Raw genomic sequence first — 22691 nt, 5'->3', positions numbered from 1 at the left:
GATTTGGGTTTGACTTCAGAACCATGAGATGGCCTCTCTGGTGTGCCTGCAGCCCTCAAGGAGAAACTTTGAGGTAAAAATCATTTGAATTGAGATGAAGAAAAGGCCAAGATGCGAGGCAGGCAAGAGTGAAAACAAACAGATGAAAAGGAGCAAAGTGAGGTGGAAGAGGATGTGTGATACCACAGGAAGTAAAATGTGGCATGCAATGGGCGGGGAGGGTTTTCGCCTGTGGCAGTAGGGAGGCACACTAAAGCATAAGGAGCGCAGGGAAGCCTCAGTAATCATCCAGCTAACACCACGAGAGCTGTGGAGAGAATTAGGTGTTTCATCTTCTACACAACTGAACGCTGCCATTATGCATACATAGTCAGACAGCTCTAATTATGGATCTATCACTCCGTGCCAGCTCGCTACCCTCTGTTCTCTGTGCCAGGGCATCTTCTTCCCCGCTTGCGCTCAATGACTATCTTTGTCTCCGTGCATCTCTAACAGAAGCTCATGCACTGAACTTCAGTCTTTTCCCCCCACCTACAGTATCTCTTTCTTCAGTGTCTAATTATATGAGTCCTGGTTTGAGATGTTTCAGTTGCAGTGGAACGTAATCTCATAGCCAAGTAGTAAACAATCAGGAGCCCAATAGCTGTCTTTCTTACTCCACATCCCTTTGTCAAACATATCATTATGCTTCAGCTCACCCTCGGGCTTCTCTTGCTCAGACCAAGACTGTAAACACTTTCAAGATTCTCATTTAACTGTAAAATGTCTATTTTTAATAATAATTTTCCTTTTTTTTTTAATCAAACCATGCTTTGTTTTCCTGCCTCAAATGGGCCTTGGGCAGGACTTGTCAGATTTGACACAGTCTCAAGTGATTTGTCATGAATGCATGTTACATTACAGTCTCTGCATTTTCATTAATGTCCTTACAGTAAGACTTCTCAGCTGTATCTAGCTCGAGGCTACAGGACTCATTCTCTTCCTGGACTCAATGGACACTAGCTCTTTTTCTAAAACAGGAAATGAGTCCACTCTTTTGATCTGCATTGGTTTAGTTCAAAGCAGTGAGATCTAGTTGGATGTTGATGGTCAGGGGTCAGAGATCTAAAGGTTGCTTGTTCAATGTTCAGTGTTACTTTCGATGACTTTTACCACTGTTTGCTTGATCATTTTTGGTGGTATTCTTTGGTGAAATTGTGAGTTTGAAAGGACCTTTTTGAGAACAACAATAGGAAATGCATTTAATTTGTTCCCCGTCCTGCTTTCTCTCTCATTGTGTCTATCACTGTTCTTTCTTCTCAGCCTGCTTGTACTAGACTTAATAACCTGGCCCTAGTCTTCAGTGTCTCATAAGACTCTGTATTAAAGCCTCCCAGGCTTCAATTATACTGTTGTTATGCTTGGAGTCAATCTCCTTCCACATAAAACTGCCAGCGGAGCCCTGCTCATCCATCAATAAGAGGCGTTGAGAGTAAGAGGCCAGCTAGACACCTTCCCCAAAGAAGAAAGCACTGACCAGAGAGACTTGGGCGTGGATGGGCTTGAGATATTGATGTTTTAGTAGGCAGTTTTCCCTTGTCTTGCTTTATTTATGACTAAGACCACTGCCAATAAACATGTTCACATTACATCAGGGTAATGTGGAGATAAATCCTTGGAGGGTGGTCTGGTGAAGACTTAGAAGGGCCCTTGTAGACCATGGGGTTTGGTAGCCATTATGAAATTGCAGTGGCTCTAAATGGGGATTTAGAGATCTAAACATTGACTGAAAGCCTGGTCAGTGAAGGGCTGCCTTTGCTAGAATAGATCTGTGGTTTGCACCCCGCTTTTTACTGGTGACTTTAATATCTAGAACCTGTATTGGTGGAGATATAAGAGTCGGGTAGTGGGGTGTGTTGTGGTGTCTATCCTGTTTTATTTAAGACTGCAATTATGCATGAGGGTGGTGTATTTGTTTTGTTGTTTTGTTTTTTGGCCTATGGAGATGTTTATGCTTACAGGGTGCACATTCATGTCTAGTAAATTGGAACACTGAATGTCTCTTGTACTGTAAATATCCTGTATGAAAGTAAAAATGAATGGGAGCTTATGCCTAACCTCATCCCCATACAAAATATTACCTTGCTGCAGTCAGACTGCAGCCCATCTTTAAATTCACACTCAGTATTCATTCAGCATTCTATAGCCGCTTTGGTCCAGATAGCACCTCAGTTTGTATTCATCTTATAAAAGCCGCCCGGGCACTTTGAACGGCCTGCACTGCATAAATACCACTCTGTGCTTCCTCGTTGATTTTTTCCATAGAATCCGAAAGACAGCATTACATCAGACTTATAAGAGTGAACTCTGGGACATAGAAGGGGAAAAACATTGAAGAGTTCTTTATCCTTTTTCTTTAAAATTACATCTTTTTGTCTGCTTGAATTAACAGCACTCACTTTTATTTCTTTTTGTAGATAGCCTCTCAAATTATCTATAATGGCTTTTTTAAACTGTGCCCCAGAGCAATTCAGCCATGCTAATGAGATTCAGACCATAGTTATTGGCCCGTCCTTTCAGCCCAAGAAGTAGACAGTACGGGAGTTTGATGCTAAGAACAGGCCCACACCCATTCTGAGGGAAACATATCAGGGATTTTTTGACAGGTTTAATGGGAGAGTCTTTGTTTTGTTCATGAACACTTACCAATTTGTTTTCAAACTTGCAGTTTGTTCTTCTTTTTCAGGAGTGTCCTCAGCTGCTTCCAGCAGATCGCATCCTGGTTCCAGTAAATGTGGTAAAACCCATCACCCTTCGGGCCAAGAACCTTCCCCAGCCACAGTCGGGTCAGCGTGGGTACGAGTGTGTGCTCACCATACAGGGTGTAGAGCAGAGAGTTCCTGCCCTCCGCTTCAACAGCTCCAGTGTACAGTGCCAAAACACATCGGTAAGACTCTGCTTGTAGGGGTAAGAGAGGGTTCAGTAAACGTTTCAGTCAATTTGTCTGTGGACACAAGGGTCCTTCCAGAAGCAAAGCACAGAATTTTAAGCAACACAACAAGTAGTAGACATGATAAAAGCGAACGGTTGTTTGCAGATTTTGTTAGAGCAGCTTATTTTAGTCACAAGTGCGTTGTGTCCTGAATATTTAGTGCATGTCTGCTTGTTCTCCCAGCATCAGCAGTGTAGGGATTTTGGAGGGCTCTCCACAGTGCTGTGATGACTTACCCGAGGATGAACCTGCCAGGAATGATAAAAGAGTTCTTCTGGCATAACACAACTAGTAAATATGTGTGTCTCTCTTTCTCTGACTCTGTTCCCATGGCTACAGTACATGTATGATGGGATGGAGATGAGTAGCCTCCCTGTGGATCTGACGGTCATCTGGAATGGAGACTTCAGCATTGACAACCCAGCCCAAAATAAAGGTGAGGCCTCTGATCCAGCAGCCTTGCTAGTACCCCTGGAATCAGTCTCCATGGCAACAGACTTGCAGCATCCATCACCTGATATCCTGGTGGAGTTGAATGCAGATAGCCTCTGTTTCTACTCAACTTCTTCCTCTTCTCTTGATTTAGCTTTTTTGACCTTATTCTTAACTTAGTACATAAAGACCTTATTCTTCAAGTGTTTAGGTTTACCTGTGTGTTCAGCCAGTTAGATATGTGTAGTCTGAGGCAGCCATTCTTTGGCCAACAAACAGCTTGTACAGAGAGGAAAAGCCAAATACAGAAGGGCCAATAAACCTATTACATATTGTAATAGAACATAGGTTACATATTGAAAGTTATATAAAAAATCATTTGAATCAAATTAAGTACTTTTGTCATAATTGGATGCATATCTTTATTATTATGTATTTTGGTATTTTATATTTTGTTTGCATTTTTTTTGCTTCAAGAAAATTGTTTACCAATGGTGTAAGAAAAATAACCTTAATATGGTATACAAATTTAATTCTCAAAATATTTTCATGAAGTGGATGTAAATAAGACAAAAATTTCTGCACTTAAAAAGACGCTGGCCAGTAGATGGAAATTCTGGATAATCCTAGAAGCAGTTTGAGCCTTCGGGGACTTTTAAACAGTTATGCTCAATGTGAAGATAAGAAGTCCTAAAAACATTTTTCTTTGATATGGAATTGGATTTGGATTCATTTTAAACATGCTCCTGCTTTAAGTCAAATCAATGGATGTAGCACAGATGCATGTGAGTGTGTTATTAAAGAGCTGTGTGTGTCTGTGTGAAGGTTAGGCTAATTTAAGAGGGGAAATAAAGTATGTGAGAATCTTCCCTCACTTCCCGCTGAGGGGAAACCGCTCAGGGGGCAGCAATTGATGGACGGTTCATACAAGCATCTAATAGCAATTAAAAATGCCTCTCTGGTTACCATGGAGATGAAACATAACATCGTTTTACCAGAGAAGGGAGTGTAGGAGAGGACCAGTTATCTTCTGAGTTCTGGAAAGCGAGCAAATTGGAAACGATATATCATTTCTGTTCTGTATTTTTCCATTATTTTAGAAGTATTTCAGATTTTCAGACTTTGAAGCATTTCAGTTTTGATAGATGTCCCATGGGTTTCCAAAACTGATGTGACCTTTGCCCTCCCTGTATCCCCAGTCCACCTTTACAAATGTGATGCACGAAGAGAAAGCTGTGGACTGTGTCTGAAGGCTGACCCCCTCTTCGGCTGTGTGTGGTGTAAGGGAGAAAACCGTTGCTCTCTGAAACAACACTGTTCTTACCCGCAGAGCATGTGGCTCGAGCACAATGGCATCAATAGCAAGTGCACGCACCCCAGAATCACAAAGGTAAAACTACTGTGCACAAGTACACCATGAAAAGTCTATAACACACAGTCCAAAAGTCTTGGATCACTAGAAAAAAGCTTATTTTCATCCTAAAAAAGACATTTCTGATGGATCTAATTCTTTTTTACACATTATTTATTCTTAAATGTTCTAGTTTACATTAAATTTAACATGAAAGAATTTCAAAGTGGTCACAGACTTTCAGACCCCACTGAATACAGTGTACAGAATATACAAGTCACAAAACCCCTGGCATAGGGTATCTCTTCTAGGAATGAGCCTGTATTCTATGACTAGTTCAGAGGTGAAAACATTTGCAGTAAAAAATGCTGATAACATTTTACTGAAAGCTTAGCATAAGATGTTGTTTAAATCGGGAATGTCTGGTTTGTTCTTAGTGGAGTCTTATATCCCACAGGTAAAATACAAGTCTTGTAGTATAACCTGAATTTACAGACATGCTCAACTTCATCATTCTGTCATTGTCATAAGCATGGATGGTTATGGTTAAGCAACATTTAAAGGATGAACAACATGTACAGAAAAATAAAGACGAATGAGTAACAAATTGCTGTATTGCTGAAAGAAATATGAAGAAAGCGTTACCGTGGGCACAGAATAGTGAGGGAGATGCTGAGGAAGAGTGGATGGATGGAGAACATAGAAGCCTCTGCACTACCAACCCCATCTGTAGGGCCCCATCAAAATGATTGATGAACATAGTGGAAAGGGAGCGCTACCTGTTTGATTGCCACAGGCTCTGAATAACGGACAACAGATGTGTCTGAAGATTAATAATCAAACCAGTTGGCACGACAAACTGCTTATTCACATTAAAATACAAATTTGGAATGAAGGCGAATAGTAAAAAAGTTGTGGCATATGTTTTCCCAAACTCTGATATTTGTTTTAATATATATTGCCAAGGCTAAAGCAATGAGGTCACTGGCCATAATCGATGTTAATTTTGCAACTAAGCATATTTGACTATGTTTTTGGTGCTTATTTATTTGAAACTTGCTGACATGATACTAATGTGGTGTTGGTAGTTGCTAAGGAGTTGCTAGCATTATATGGGTGGTTGTTAGAGGGTTTGTGACAGATGTTTAATTGCCTAGGTAACAAATTATGTGATGATTTGATTCCTGCACTTGTCTATTAATTATTTTCAGTAGCTGTGTAATTTGTTGGGTGAAAATGATTTAATCTCTTACAAAAGTAAAAGCAGGTTTATTAAGATGTTTACAGATATTTTATCTGTTTAAAGTTGGTCACCATTGTCACTTCAAACATCTCTAGTTGTTTGTTTGATCATAGATGAGGTTCTAAAAGCCAATTAACACATTGAAAGACTGAACTGGAAGTAAGCCAAGCAGAGCTGTGGGTATTGTGACGAAACGTCCTGGACTGTGCTCTTTTATTTTTTCTTTATTCCATCTCCAGATATGAGCTCTCCTCATGCCTCATAAATACTCTCATTCTCTCTGATTATCACTCTCTGCATCTTCCTTTCAATTGATTTACTCACAGGTCGTAATGTATTCTAATGCACTCTATTACTGTGACATTGTAGATGAGGAATCTTTCGCTGACATTGAAGTGGATGGTGATTAAGTGTTTTTCCTCCAACAACCGTCAATTAGCTTGTCAAAGTCACAAATCTAATCAACTCCCCATCTCCTAATGAAAAGAGACTACTCTGTTACTCTCTCCCGCTCGTATTCATTTATGCTCCTGCTTCACTCTCAGCAGAACGTTGCAATTTTTAACAGTGACTTTTCAGTAAAGCATCAGTGAGTCTTATTATTGCACTTTCAATAAAGATTTTTAGGACATGTTCAAATATTTTGATATACAACACCAAATAATCAAGGCTCTTTGGGCACTGTAAAGACATTATTAGTATCACAGAATAGGGATACTCTGATTAAATTAGATTACTAATATGTTCTTTTTATAGATAATGCTCATATTACCTTGGCATGTTTAAAATTTAAACACAAAGTCCCTGCATTTGGGATATCAATATTTCAACAGTGCACTAAAGCCAATAAAAGCCTTTGAAAAACCTAAACCTTTCAGCTAAGATCAGAGCAAGTGATGGGTTAAAGGAAAATTACCTCTTACCAGGCAGCTAATGAGATCTCTCACCTAAAGTCAGATCCTTATCTGGCAGAAAATAATGACACAGCCAAAATGTTAACATGTCTATAGTCCCCTTTGAGATCTAACGGTCCCTCGTTTTGCCAAGATGAGGAATTGGTGTCCTACATTTGGCCTAATAGCCCAGCTGTCAATATACTTATACAAGGCTCGACCTCAGACATGTGGGTCATGACAGTCAGAATGTTTGATAGTCTCTTTTTACAATGTTGATAGATAGATGCTCAATAAACGAGCTGTTCCTCTTGTGTGGTTTTCAAATGGAGCAACAATGACCTGTATTATTAACAAACATATTTATAGAAATTCACTCTGGGAATAAAATGCATGTGGGAATGACACTTTACTTTTTCACATTATGCAATAATGTTACATGTAAGTATATATATTTAGAGAGAGAGTTGTGTAAATGTAAGTGAATGTAAGTGGAATTAGGGTTGGGATTTCTACATAAATTTGACAGAAAATGTGTTCTGATCTTCATCTAACTGGAGGAAACTTTAAGTTGAGGATATTACTGCCAAAGGACAGTCAACCAGTTGTTAACCAAATGTTCACATGTTGTGTTTAATAAGAACATGTCAAGATATCATGTTTGTGAAGTATTAGTTTAAGCATAATGTGTTTTTCCTATTATTGTAACTTAGATGAAGATCAGTACACATTTTCTGTACAATTTATGTCCAAATCCCAGTAATCTCACATAGTTTTTTATTTTTTATTCTTTGCAACTATGGAAATTTATAATAGCACCATTATGCTGAGACATGGTAGTCTTCACTTAACATCACAAGATATATTTTATGGCACGTAAATTGCCAATTAAGTTGTTAAGTACTGTATGTTTTTTTAGCTACTACATCTGAATGCACCATAAATGCCTTCCTTTAACAGTGTTTAATGAATTGGCACTCAAGTGTTCCTTGTGTTAATGGTATGACACCAATGACAGCATGAAGATGCGAGAGATAGCACCATGCAAGTGCATTACAGATATGATGATAACTCTAATCGGCTGGATGTGCTGCGGCTTAGCATCCCAAGGAGCAAAGAATAAAAGGTGTTTGATCGCCTGACATGCACAGATGAAAATAAGCATCCTCGTGCACGCCTGTGTTTATATTCCAATCTTAGCAGCATATGATTTTACATGCTGGTGTCGGCATATTTTTTCCCAGACGCCGACTCTGTGTTCATAAATTAGCATGGCTTTGTTTTTGCTATAGGCAGGACTCGGCTGGCTCAGCTGGCTGTGCAGCTGATCATTATTCACCATAAGCATGCAGGCTTTGCTGCTCTGACAGAGAGCGGCCCAATTATCCCACTGAACCAAATCACTCACAGCTTCTCTCGCTGTCGCCCACCCCTCACACCGTCTCACAATCACTGACTCCTGCAGGTGCATGAACGAATCGGTTGCTGAGTCATTCTCCACTTCCTGTTGGATCGTACCAATGATGGAAATGCTCGGGGGGAGTGTGGCAGCTCTCCATGCTATTTTTATTTAATGGGAACGATTGCCTGTAACACTTCCCTGTCTCTTTACAGATCACCCCACTTCGAGGACCCCGTGAGGGGGGAACACTGGTGACTATCCGTGGGGAGAACCTGGGATTGGAGTTTAGTGAGATTAAAGATCATGTGAAGGTAGCAGATGTGGAATGTACACCAGTGCCTGAGGGGTATATCCCAGCAGAACAGTAAGTGTCTAAGTTCTGGAACACTTTCAGATATCTTGTAGACAGGTTTGACATTTTCTCATTTTGTAATGATGTGAATATTTTCTGATCTAATGACTAACTGAACTAAATGAGGCCATCTCACTTGAAACACCCATGAAGATTTGTTTTAGGCATCCAAACATTTGTTCTTTAGAGACACAGCTGAGTTTGCATAATGCAGGCCTATTACATTTGCCAAGAATACTGCATCTTTTAAAAGTGGCTAATGTGGATTGGCAGTAAACACAGTAAAGCATTAAAGAAACTTTTAATCTGAGGTCAGGATGGCTAAAGATAATTATGCACTATTTGGCAAGCATTCAAGAAAGCCCTGCTGACAGCAAAAATTCCCCAATATTATTGTCCTGGTCTGAAAAACCCAGTCTATCATTATTTGTTTCTTTGCTAGATGCCATGCCAACACAAGTTTATTTTTATATCAATCATGGAAGCATAAGGAAGCAGAATAACTCATTCATGTGAACTTTTTATCCCAAACATATATTATTATACAGTGCTTCCCACACATAGACTTTAAGTGGACAGGCCATCCTGGTAAATTAACGGTACTGATAACGAAACAGCCGCAATTGATTAACCAGTAGAAAATGTTCTCTCGTCCTACATGTTACATGTCTACTGCTCAGTCTGTGTGCGCGAGAAACTGAGAAAACTCCCCCACAATCTCATATGCTCTACAGAGACCCACATAATTAATGTTAAAGTCATAATTTGAATGCTTCACTTGTGATTTTTGTAGTATTGCAGAAATGTTCTAGTTGATTGATTGCATAATGGTGTGTTCTACAGGATTGTGTGTGAAATGGGAAAAGCGGAAAGAAGCCAGTTTGCAGGAAATGTTCAAGTGTGTGTTGGAGAGTGTCGTCCTGAATTCATGGCCAAGTCGTCTAAGTACTACTATTTTGTGGTGAGTACCTCAGAAAATCACTGGCTGTAAAATAACCCCCCATGACCTACTGGTCTGTCTACCCTGATCTCGATCGTGTCTGTATAATTATAAGGCTTTGCCACTTTAGGTCTGAAAGTGCCTGGATTTACTGTTGTGTCTATAATAAAGAGTGAACATTTGGCCTTGTAGCCCTGCTGATGTTCTTAGTCATATCAACAGGCACTTGACCCAGCCCAGTCAGCACCCAGAGAGGCTAACCAAAAAACTCGCATTCCACTGCTACTGTACACGACTGTTTCCTCCACACAGAATCATGTCCAGTTTTGCACAGGCATTATTGAATGTTTAACACAAATTTATTTAACACTTTCTTTGATATGGACCTTGATTTACACAAGTAAATGATTAATAAAACAGATTTAAGCTTAAATGTTTTATTATTTATTTGAGGATATTCAAGTGATTCAAATAAAAAAAGGTCATTATACAATCTAAGAGAAATTGGTTAGTCTTAAAGTGCCTGTCAACTGGAAGATCAGATAATTGAATATAGGCTGTGATTTTATTTTAGCACTCCTTCTCTCATTTGCAGGTAGTGGTTAAGGATTTTCTGTCATCGGAGAAGCAATGCCAGTGCAGAAAGCAGATTTTCCCATTTTTAATAAATAAAAGAAATTATAATTGTTCTTGCAAAGACTAATTGTAATGCAAAGAATAGCGATGTGCAGTATATATTACCATACAAGATGATTTTATTTTATCGACAAATTAAAAATATCATTCGGCAGGTATGATAATATGATATATGATCTTGCCAGAAAGTAGCCACACTTATTTTTATATCCATCCTACACTTCTCTTTCTTCTAGTACCCCCATTGCAGATGCTGATATAAAAACCCATAATCAGATTGCCATCCAGTCATACAAATGAATTGAGCCTCAGTGTAATATTTCCCATTATAGAGACATTTTATAGCGTTTATCAGTTTTATGCAAAACATTAATGGCTTTTATGTCTCATTCTAATGTAGTAATTGGATTATGCGATTCTTGGGTGATGAGGGCAATTGGTGTTTAGAGAAAAAAAGAGGTGATAATCAGATTGGGAAAGAGATACGGCGAAGGGAAAAACAAGAGGGATTGCTGCCTCACCTCTGTTGTGTGATGTGTGTGTGCTTGTAAATAGCTCCCATTGATTGTTTTAATCTTGATTTCTACAGATCCCTCAACTGTTGAGTCTGAAGCCAAGCCGAGGGCCAGTATCTGGGGGAACCATCGTCAACATCACTGGCGGCAACCTGGACGCAGGAAGCAATGTGTCAATCATGTTCAAAGACCAGAAGTGCACTTATCAAAGGTATGGTTGGAATGGAATGCTGCAGTTCAGTGCCCTTTTACAGTATGTGTCGACATACTTTTTTCTTCCTGTGGATGCATAATGCCAGTAGTAATCTTAGGAGCTTGAACTTTTCTGATCTTTAATCAGTAACATCAATATTTCAAGCATCTATTCTTGCTAAGATGCAACCACAGTGTCTGATCATAGCATAATTTGAATTTAGGTTTAGTATTTTGAGTGGGAATATTTTGAGTGGGAATATAAAATACTTTACATTGTTGAATCAACAGTTGAGTTTTAATATCTTAGGATATTATCCTACTCTTTAGATACCCAAAAAAACAATCAATGTTTTTTTTTTTTGTTTGATGACACAGGAGAGGAGGACAGTGGATAACATGTCGTTCTCATGCATCCATGCAAGGCTATGGAAATGTATCTGTATCAGTGTATGTGGATAAAGCCCACATTCACAAAGATCTAAAGTTTGAGTATGTTGAAGATCCCACCATCACCAAACTAGAACCCGAGTGGAGCATTTTCAGGTATGTGTTTTGCAAATCCAACTAATCTGGTTTCTAATTATTTTACTGAAAGTTATTGAAGTAAAATGAACACTTTAACTAATCTAGGAAGTTTTTGCCAAGTAGAGAAATAACAAATATTGTGTTGTTTTCACAGTGGCAACACACCACTGACAGTGTCAGGGACAAACCTGGACATCATCCATACTCCTCTCATCAGAGCCAAGTATAAGAATTTGGAAACAATCAATGTAAGTGCAAAAGTTTTTCACACAGTAAACGATCACTCAGCATTCACCTAACCTAAGGCAAGTGAACTGGAATGACCATTAGCAGACTATTCCCCCTGCTCCAATCACCTGTGTCGGCTGCGCACTATTGGATACAGGACAGTAGCTGCATAAAAGAGGGAAATAAGGAGAGAGGCAGACAAAGAAACAGACAGAGAACAGGAAGACTGCCAGGTCCCAGCAGCAGTAGCAGCAATGTTTCCTTTGTGCAGGAAAGAGGAGAATGTCGTAACACAGGGCGAATGCATAGACAAGGGTATTATGTTTCCCGTCTTCAGAATGGACCCAAAGAGCCATGGGAGGCTGCACTCAGTGAGATCTGATTGAAAGGCAATAGAGACAAAAGAACGTAATGTTATCTTGTGCACGTATCTCACACATGGCCGCGTTTAGCATCTGGGCTGCGATATGATTAGGCTTTGGCACTGTTCCTCAAAGCACAGCAGAAAAAGGCATATCCTATCTTGCAGTCTCTAAATAAAGTTGTCTGTGAGACACAAGGCATCTTATATGCTTGTTTGTGCTATAATTGTTCCGAAGTTTGAAAAGAGTTTGACCTCATTTGTTGAATTAGTGACCTGAAATCTATTTTATCTTGAACAAATCCATCTGTTGTGACCTTCTATAGAAGTCTTTGTGTTAAAGGAAGTGAAGCTCTGTCTTCCTGGCTGTTACAGCTTGTAAGGAATCCAATTAAAATGACTGTAGATATCTGTTGGCATGTTTCTGATGGCGAGTCAGCTGCCTGGGTATTTCCACTACTATTTAAACTCAAATGCAGTGTGGGTTCACAAAACTCAAGGTCATTGTAGATTTACTTCAAAATGGATGCATAGATAGGTCTGAATAAAGGTATGTGCTACCTTTACATTTAATAAACCTGACCTCTAAATTAAAAAGATGAAAAAAAGAAATGGGCAGAGAAACACTGACTTCCTGTAAATAATGTGTTTAAAAATTAGATTATCTTCTCAAAGGTCTGCTAAATGGATTTAACTGAGGAAAGACAGGGTAACAGAGAGATGACAATGTCAACTGCTCTCTCTACAAAGCAAAGATGATGGTAGTAATTCTTTAGTGAGTCACCAGAACGGCAGGTACAGAGTATGGCCTTTTAAAAAGTGCTTGGAATTGTGTAACTTTGAGACAAATAACATCTACATGTACTCCTGCAGCCTCTATTGTAGCAACTCAGGAATGACCAATCAAACCAATCTTAATCTAAAATGTGCATTTATTGTTAATCTAAATCTTAATGTTTTTATTTACTCTAAATTGCACATGGACTGCATATTATTTATTGTACATTCATTTCCCTTTACCAGATATGTCAGGTTTTGAGTCCAACCACTATGCAGTGCATGGCCCCAGAGCTTCCCTACAGTATCAGCAAGCACAAGGATGTTCCAGAAAGACCCGATGAGTTTGGCTTCATCCTGGACAATGTTCAGTCTGTGCTGGCCCTCAACAACACCAACTTTGTATACTACCCAAATCCTGTGTTCGAACCTCTCAGTGTGTCTGGGGTTCAGGAGCTCAAGCCAGGGTCTCCCATCATACTGAAGGTAAACCAAAAGCTCACCAAAATTTGTGCGACATCTCTTTAAATTGTCAGTTTCAGCTATTAGAGATTTTTGTGAATTTTAATTTCAGGGCAGGAACTTCCTACCTCCCACGCCTGGTGGCAATGGGAAGCTCAACTACACTGTTCTGATTGGAGACAAACCTTGTGCATTAACTGTGTCAGATACTCAACTGCTCTGTGAATCACCTAATCTTACTGGACGCCACAAGGTTCTGGTAAGTTGCTGAATGCTGTGGCTCATATCCATTTTTTTTTTTTTTTTTTTTTTTTTTTTTTTGCAGTGAACACATCCTTTAGGGACTGTGTTTATTGTACTTTCTGAGAGGCTGACAGAGAAAAAAAATACCTCCAGAGTAAGAGTTATAAGAGCTGAAAAACCTACTAAACAAGTTTTATGCTTCTCACTGGGAACTCTGGAAGGTTGCCCACTTCACTGCCTGTTTGTTGACAGTCGTAGAACAGTGGCACCATTACAACCATGAACAGAACAGAAAAATCTCCTTCTGCTTATGAACCATTGTTCTTATTATCAGAATGTAACATCAAATAATATTGCATTTCTCCATTGATAAATTTGAATCAGTGAATGATAGCTTAGGTTTAGTAATGCAAGTTTTTGGTACAGCGCTTCATATATTTCATTAAAAAGGTTTACAAAATCTGCTTCATTTTAGGCACGTGTGGGTGGCATTGAGTTTTCTCCAGGTGTGGTCCACATCACCTCTGACAGCCCCCTCAGCAGCACTGCTGTCATCAGCATTGCTGGGGCAGGAGGCCTTCTCATCTTTTTCATCGTCATAGTCTTAATTGCCTACAAGCGCAAGTCCCGTGAGAGTGACCTCACCCTCAAACGCCTGCAGATGCAGATGGACAACCTGGAGTCTAGAGTAGCCCTAGAGTGTAAAGAGGGTAAGTGGTCTCTAGGGGAAGTGGTTTGTCAATTGAGAATATAAGACTTGCTTGAACTTTAAAATTTAATAAGCAATGAAAAATGCTAAATCATTCCTAAACCAAAGCCTATTTGTTCATGGTACTGTGGATTTTTTGCAGCATTCGCTGAGCTGCAAACGGACATTCATGAGTTGACCAGTGATCTGGATGGAGCTGGTATACCATTTCTGGACTATCGCACATATACAATGCGGGTTCTGTTTCCTGGAATCGAGGAGCACCCTGTCCTTAGAGACCTGGAGGTATCCTAACATTTTTTACTGATGTTTTGTGCAATGCTCAATTTGCATTCAAAGAGCCCTTTGCTGAGTTTTTGAGATGTACATGCATATATTTACATATTTCTGTATGCATGTAATTACTGCACATTGTACCTGTGCGAGGAACAGTCACATAATGGCTGCTAAGTATTTTCTTTCTGTTTTTCGGGACTGAAAGACTAACGGCTCAGTGGGGTTGTTGGGAATTAAAGCTGTCACTGTGCTGTTTGTGTTCACCCTCAGTAAACAATAGGCAGCAGCTCTCATTATAATCTACATGCAGTCTTTTTCTCTCTAGCTCACAATTTTTTTTTTAAAGTAATGAGCTGCTCTCTGATTCACAATCAGTCTTTCGTTAATAACAGTAATGACATGTGACACAATTGTTTTGTTTTTTTTCTGAGTGAGGGGAACAGAATTAAAATCTAATGCAGCATACACCATGCTACAGGTTATTTATGCCCTGCAAAGACAGTGATGGACAGTTCTAATTGAATCACACACGTTTCTTCAGCCAGAATACAAACCATACCTTACCTGCTTATTGCAAATGAGCTCTGCTTCTAATCAGCTATATCAATTAAGCCTTAATTGGAATTAACATCCCCTCTCTCTGGAAAAGTTTATAGTAAAATCACAGCTAATGACAGGAGCTGTCTAGAGATTCTGACAGGTATTTAATGGTTATTGATGAGACAGATTGCATCAAATGACACTATGGGGTCTCTGCCTGGTTAAGTGTTTGTCATTTGGAATTCTAGGCATATAATGAATGCATCTTAACCCGGTAAGCAGATGTTATTAGATTCAATTTGAGCTGTTCATCTGCATCCTGATTTGTTTGTCTTTAGGTTTCTTTTTTATTTGTTAAATATATTTGGTCCTCTTCAGTTTAAATGCCTGTGGGTGTTTCATTGGACACTAGCTGGGATTGCCATAGGCTAATTGATAGGGCTGGAAAAAGCTTCCAATACAAATAACCCAAGTTGGAGCCTAAGTGAGCATTCTTAACACGTGACATTGAAGACATTTATTTAGGTCTAAAGATATCTAAAGTCAGCAATGCTAACATTGAATGTATTTATCTGTGAAAAATAAAACGAGACCATTGTGCATTAGGAAAGTTGATGATGTTGGTTTAGATTTGATTGATTGAGTAATTTGTTTTTCCCTCAGGTGCCAGGTTACAGACAGGAGCAGGTGGAGAAGGGGCTAAAACTGTTTGGACAACTTATCAACAACAAGGTTTTCCTGCTGTCTTTCATCCGAACACTGGAGTCTCAGAGAGGCTTCTCCATGCGAGACCGTGGCAATGTCGCCTCCTTGATCATGACCGTTTTGCAAAGTAAACTGGAGTATGCGACCGACGTACTCAAACACCTGTTGTCTGACCTCATTGACAAGAACCTGGAAAGCAAAAACCATCCCAAACTACTGCTAAGAAGGTACTAGACACATTCACATGAAGAGCCATTTCAGTAATCTAGTACTGCAGTCCAGTGGGTTTTACTGATTATAAATGCCCCCCAAGTGAGCGTAATCAACAGAGCACATGTTCTAAATTTTAGGTTCATTTCAATCTGCCTGATTCTAATTATAGTAAACTACATAGATGGGAGCAGATGACCTCTGTGAATTGTCTTTGGTATTAGCACTGTGCAGTACGCTCAATAGGAATAATGGCTCTTGGGGACATTAAAATGCACACTTTCTCTCCCAAACATGAAATGCGCTGACATGCTCATCATTAAATTGTAATTAGAATTAATTAGCTTGAGATCCAATTAACAGTGCACTAAAAACCTACTGAATATAGGGAGATATGTGAAACTCAATTCCCCATGCAATCAACTCCTTTGTATCTCTGTATTCTAACAGCACAGAGGACAACATTATTTCTGTCATATTGATTTTTCTTGTCATTTGGATTCTGCAATGTTTATTTGACTTTTGTTTTTCTTAATATTCTAGTAGTCAATTTGTAATTACCTCATTTTTAAATATTTTGCTAAATTAAGCTACTCGGATACAAATAATAGGGACTCTTCCTGTTTACTGAGCAAAAAAACAATACTGAAGAATGTGTTAGTCAAAACAGCAACAGGCTGATCATGTGACATATGCAAGAGGAGCTCCCTTGCTGAATCATAACTGATTCAACACACTTGATGGCAGCCATGATTAACTGAAACCAGCAAAGGGATGATTAACTGCACACAGAACTGTTATACATAATAGCAGTGATTTTTCTCCCTCAGTCAGGCTCCTGTTTAGAGAGAATTCAAGTAACTGACAGTTCGTAGGCTACAATGACCCTTCATGACCTGTGACTGAACTGGTTTAGTTTCAGGATCCAGCTAATATTTTTATGTAACAAATATCCCTAAAGTATAAATAACCAGCTACTGCCCTAACCCAACAGTATGCTACAATAGTGAATGTTACGGATTTAACAAATATCAAAGCATTTTTTTTTCCCCGACTGATTTTTGGCTGTTGACAATTCCTCTTTGGTCAATGATATACTTATGTGGGTTAAACCTTCATGGATATATAGAGCAAGCTTCACCACATAAAACCTGTCCAACCTCCAGTACCTGCTTAGCAAAGTACAGAGCACTGCGCCAGAACAGAGAAGCTTAATCTGTTGTCAGAGAATAAATTTCTTTCACTGCATGATTTCTAAATCTGTGTTTAAAATGCAGAGAAGCAGGACATCTTTGGCAAAAGCCTCCAACCAGCTTTCCTTTTCCCATTTCCAAGAAAGCGCCTGCAATGGCCACCCCATCTGTCCAGCCTCAACCTGAGTTCACAAGCACACACAGGCTAACTAACTAACGGGCGGCTTCAAGAACCATCTGTCGTATTCCTCCTTCTCCCTCACTCCCTGCAGCCCACTCTCCTCGTCTATGATTAAAAATAACCTCTGAAATCATGCAGCTTATTTTCTCTATATATATGGCATCTGTAAAGTCCACTTAGGTCCCTGCATATACCCACATGCTTATTTTACTGACCAACACATTCAAATTCAGGTGCTTTACACACACACAGTCAGGCAGAGCTGAATAGAAGTCCTCTGATTATTCTCTGGGGATAATCCTCTGTGAAGGGGGACCATGGTTACGCAGCAGGACCCAATAGTGCACCGGGCGGACAATCTTCTCCACGTGAGGCGGAGTGCGAAATTGAAATTATTCCTGGCTTCAAGCTGTGTTCTTTTACACATATGCATTAAGGAGGGGGCATACCAGGGGTTTGTTTCAACAAACGATTGTGTTGGTTAAGAAAATAATGCCTATCATGCTGCAAGGTGCATAACATCAGCCCATTAACCAGGTGTGTATTTATGTGTGTGTTTCTGGCCACCTTTTAACTGAAGCATAGTTTCAATTTCATAGCAGACTGAGGCTAAAATCCTTGCTCAGTCAACGCCACATGCTTAGCCACACTTAAATCAATTAACTTGTTTATGATATGCATTTTCTGCATATAACACACATTTGTAGTGCAGAATCTGTCATAGAGTGACAGTTCTCATTTTTGCAGGGGCTCTAGAATCATAAACCACTCTCAGGTCCTCGACGTTGGCGGAGCTGGCTGTTCACATCCATTTGCGGTGGCAGAAAGCAGCATCAAATGTAAATGACCATTACTGGATGCAAGAGATGATGGGAAAGATATATGGAGCTCTCCTCTCTTCCTCTTTCTCTTGTTTATGCTCCAATATGCCTCTTTGCACATTTACCGTAGAGGAATCCTCCTGCAGATTTTACTTTATTCCACTTTGAAATAGCTGTTTAATCAGGGGGAACCTGAACCACTGGTTGGGCATCACTTTTCCTGCCATCCTAAACCAAAGCCAAATAAGTGTTGGCTCTTGGTGCCAGTGATATGTGACATACGGATTTGGGGGACAGTGAGAGTTGGTTGCTCTTGGCGCTGTGGCAATGTTATGGAGAGGTTGTGCCAGGATTGTCTGGCAACAAGGCTACTTATTCTCCTGCCGGGGAGCCAAGAGGTAACACAGGATATGTGTGAGTTTATGGAGTCTTGCCAATAAAAATTACCATCAAACCAGCGAACTGTACAAGAAAAAGAATGTGAATAGGAAGTGACAAAAAAAATGTGGTGAAAAGGTTTCTCACTTTGTGGTTTCCTTTCTTAAACAGTTTTTTTACAATATGATCTACTGTATCTCTGGGTTTCCCCCACCTACCGTTACTCTTGTAATTGGTCCAGGCATTGAGAATCAGTCGGGAGTGAGGATGATTACAGGGCAGTGTTAGGATGGAGATGAAAGGAAAGATGAAACGTGACCCCGTTGACCTCTGGACCTGTTCTCTTTTGGCCAGCCCAAGGCAGTGGCTACAAAACAAGGGGACACTAATCCTTTCCAGGTGTTGCACCAGCTTAGCGGGCACATGCAGGCACACATACATGCACATGTACACACAGTACTGCGCAGTGGCAGGTCTTTGCAAGGCAGCGGGAAAGACGGAATGCAGGTGGCAGCTGGGATGCAGGGCAGCAAAGGAGGTGTAGACCCACACACACACACACACACACACACACACACACCACAATGCTGTAATCCTGAAATATTGATGCTTTGTGCCATGGCTCATTGCATGGTGCCTTGGCAATTTACCAGCTCCCTGTGGCACACACAGACTGGAGACACCAGAGCCTCATATATTGGGTTTCACTTTGTTACACATATTATGTATGTACATCTCTCATGCTGGATCAGAGTCTGTGGTCCAAGCAAAGGTGTTAGCCAGTCATGATGCACTCCTACACAACCTGGCCATCCATTCATCCACCATCTATTGTAAAGATATCCATTTCGTGCTCAATAGCCAGACTGTGGAGGGGGGAGAAATTAGTACGGTCCTATTCCAGGCCAGAGCAGGTTCACTTGGCTTGATTCCAGCCAGATCATATAAAGGCTTTTAATTGGGTTTCTTGTGTTAGGGTCTGATGGATTATTGTGGTAATAAAGACAGCCTGCAGATTGGGGCTATAGATTCCAGAGTGCATTTCATGTTCCGGCAATTATGTTTGTTTAACAAAGTCCTATTCATTAGGAGACACCGTGCTTTGTGAAGTGAATTTTGCATGGTCTTGGTAATCGCATTTGTGCGTGACACTCGCAGTGATAATCGTGGCTTTGTGCTGCATTTGAATTATTTATTTACTCTGTTTGTTTGTTTGTTTTTCAGAACCGAGTCTGTGGCTGAGAAAATGCTCACAAATTGGTTCACCTTTCTGCTGTACAAATTCCTCAAGGTAAGTCTGCTGTTTGCATTTAGATACATGTGTGTTGCCACATGATCAGCTTTAAGCAGCCCATATGAAATAATTACAAAATTAGCCATTGAAAGTGCATATCGGTCAACCACTAATCAGAATATTCATCAGCAAAGAAAAAAATCAGTCACCTTCAAGGTCATTAGGCACATGCACTGTTGAGCACAGAGGAGTCAAGTGAAGTCCTGCGGGAGTATTGGCAATAATGCACTGCAGGTGTTTGAGAGAGTGAGAGAGAGAGAGAGTAGAGAGAGAGAGTCTTGTGTAAGAATATGTGTAGATGTGAATGTACATCTCTATGTGAGTGTGCCTGCATGCACTTTTAATCAAAGAGGGTTTAAAGTTGGCCAAGTCTTGCTGACTCTGGCATTTTGTGTTCCTGTAATGAGACAGTCGGCTTAGCAGGTGCTTCTCAATTCTACATATAGCAATGTGGCCGTCAGCACCACCGTGGTCCTCTCAGCCACTTGTCATTAATCTCTTAATAAACACATCTGCTGCAATCAGAACATGGCATGTGCAGTTTCGCCCGTGAACAGAAATTTCTGGAATGTATGATGCTGGCAGTAAATTCTGGTAGTCCAGGCTGTTTTGTCCAGTCTGGTTTAAAAGATTAGACCTGAGTGAATGAAGCTGAAACATCACTCAAGGGCTTCAGGATTCATTTAAGCTCAAATTGGACTTTTTTTGTAAAAGAAGAACTTTATTGTGACCTCATCCATGCAAAACCATAACATTATTATTGTAGTCACAGCACATTGATTTTAGTGTTATTGGACAGTGCTTGACTAGCTGCCCAGATCACTAGTCTGTTCATTTCTCATGTCAAAAAACATATTTTCCCCAAAATCAGCTACAGACACTACACTTCAGTACCTTTCGTTTATCGTTTGACTTTGATGTCAGTGAGCATGTGTGTGTTACAGAAATTAAAAATAGAAACTAAATTTTTAGTAAATTAAGATGTAATAGCCATTTGATATCAGTAATGGTTATTTTATTGGCTTTTCAATGTAACAGTAATCATGGCTGAGTAAATAAACACATTAATGATGTACTCAAAATTTTATTTAAGCTAGACTAATTGGTAAAGCATATAATGTGTAACTGTGAATTGTTGCTCAGTCTCTTTCTATCCACCAAGGGGACATTTGCCTGAAAAAGAATGAAGACAATCATGGGATCTCTCATGGAGTGAAATTGTAGCATAAGTTGATATTGTCACGGTAGTGCCACAACTGTTAAGCTCCATTCAAAATATTTATTGCTGTTACTGAATGTGGAAATGACATCCCACATTCTCTGTAGGTGGCTGGTGTGAAATTTAAGAGTGAAAATGACAGAGTGCCTTTTTTTCTTTGTGTAGGAGTGTGCCGGGGAGCCCCTCTTCTCTCTTTTCTGTGCCATAAAGCAACAGATGGAAAAAGGTCCCATCGACTCCATCACCGGCGAAGCCCGCTACTCACTCAGTGAAGACAAGCTCATCAGACAGCAAATTGATTACAAGACTCTGGTAAGACTCAATGTGGACGAGCAAGCTGAAAAGAAAAGGAGAAAAGGATTAGGATAAATGAGTGTAGAAAAGACCAAGTAATGTGAAAGTATTCAGAAGCAGACAGGTGTGGAGGCAGAGAGAAGGGTAAGGTGATTTGTTTAGGTTGACGCAGCATGCGATGCCTACACTCTTCATGGTTGACAGGGAACACGCAGGCTTGTTTTGACCTTTGACCTGTCTGTCGCCCTGTGGTGATTGGCAGTGTTGTGTTTGGCAGGCCACTGTGACAGGCATGAGCTCAGCTCGTGTTTTCAGGGCTGCACGAATGCCAAGTCGGACTGTTTACTAGGACAGCACATTAGGAGGGTAATTTGTATTCTGTGTGAGACTGAAGAGAGAAAAAGAAAGAGGGGGGAATGTGGCGACTAGTGTCATTCTTTGGCGTTTGGCCCATTCCTTTGAACACTGCACTGATTTGATGACTGTAGGAGCCATTTCAGCTTCATCCTTCTGTCCTCACTTCCAAAACACTTAAATAGCTGCACACTCTCCACAAAATATAAGCCACTACCAATAGCACACTGTGCCTTCTCTTTCACAGTATGGAGTTTATCATCTATTATTATCTATTGACGATCAGCTTCCAGAATCTTTTACTCATTTGTGCTACATGCTTTTTTAATAAAGTTCTAAAATTTGTTGCATATTGCTAATTTTGGTAGTGTACTTCCTGGTACATCATGAGGACTGGATTAAAGTTTGTTCTTATTTTCATCATGAAAGGCTTTTCTAAAATGCGTTGTAGTCCACAATGGGGCTTAGTGTCGGCCTTTATTGTTTACTGTTTATTCTGTGGGGAAACACTCTCAATCCCTTCTAAAGGTCTGACAAACCCTTTCCTTGCAGCCCACACACAGTGCATTTAATTGTATTGATTCTGGTTTGGGTCCTTCAGGAGAGTCCATTATACAGCTGGACTGTAAGTAAATGAGCTCGCTTGCAGTGTGCAGTTATTTCATCATAACTGAGAATGAGGGCCTTCACAGCCACTATATGCACTCCCCAATTGCGTTTTATTTTTCGCCCGAACTATCCAATTATCTCTGATGATGGTGACAGCGGCACTAATGGTGCCGTTAATGACTGCTATCATTGGAGAGTCTAAAAGGAACTAAGATCAGGAAAATTTGTGTTTTAATTGCAGATTGGTGCAAGCTAAGGTAAGTGAGGTGAAGACACCATCTGTGTGGCCAATAGGCTTCATGCTTGTGTCATTATTGTGCTGACTAAGTTCACTCGTTCAGAAATGCAGCATATAAGTTTGACCAGACGATTGACCACAGTC

At 40.0% G+C, this 22691-nt stretch overlaps 1 protein-coding gene across 3 annotated transcripts in view; it reads left to right on the top strand.

Moving 5' to 3' along the window:
• plxna4 (plexin A4) overlaps window positions 1-22691 on the top strand; it is a 236655-nt gene that overhangs the window by 193165 nt on the left and 20799 nt on the right. For all 3 annotated transcript variants that reach the window (XM_073945613.1, XM_005164690.6, NM_001004495.1), the window contains 15 exon segments: window positions 2726-2926; window positions 3311-3407; window positions 4603-4793; window positions 8505-8656; window positions 9488-9605; window positions 10810-10946; window positions 11306-11473; window positions 11610-11703; window positions 13068-13307; window positions 13396-13542; window positions 14002-14236; window positions 14378-14520; window positions 15715-15983; window positions 19764-19830; window positions 21218-21364. In XM_073945613.1, coding sequence (XP_073801714.1) covers window positions 2726-2926; window positions 3311-3407; window positions 4603-4793; window positions 8505-8656; window positions 9488-9605; window positions 10810-10946; window positions 11306-11473; window positions 11610-11703; window positions 13068-13307; window positions 13396-13542; window positions 14002-14236; window positions 14378-14520; window positions 15715-15983; window positions 19764-19830; window positions 21218-21364 — 2406 coding nt within the window.

The sequence above is a fragment of the Danio rerio genome, chromosome 4 (assembly GCF_049306965.1).
Source record: "Danio rerio strain Tuebingen ecotype United States chromosome 4, GRCz12tu, whole genome shotgun sequence".
Lineage (NCBI taxonomy): Eukaryota > Metazoa > Chordata > Actinopteri > Cypriniformes > Danionidae > Danio > Danio rerio.
Note: the sequence above shows the minus strand (reverse complement) of the source record. Positions and strands in the feature narration are given on the sequence as shown.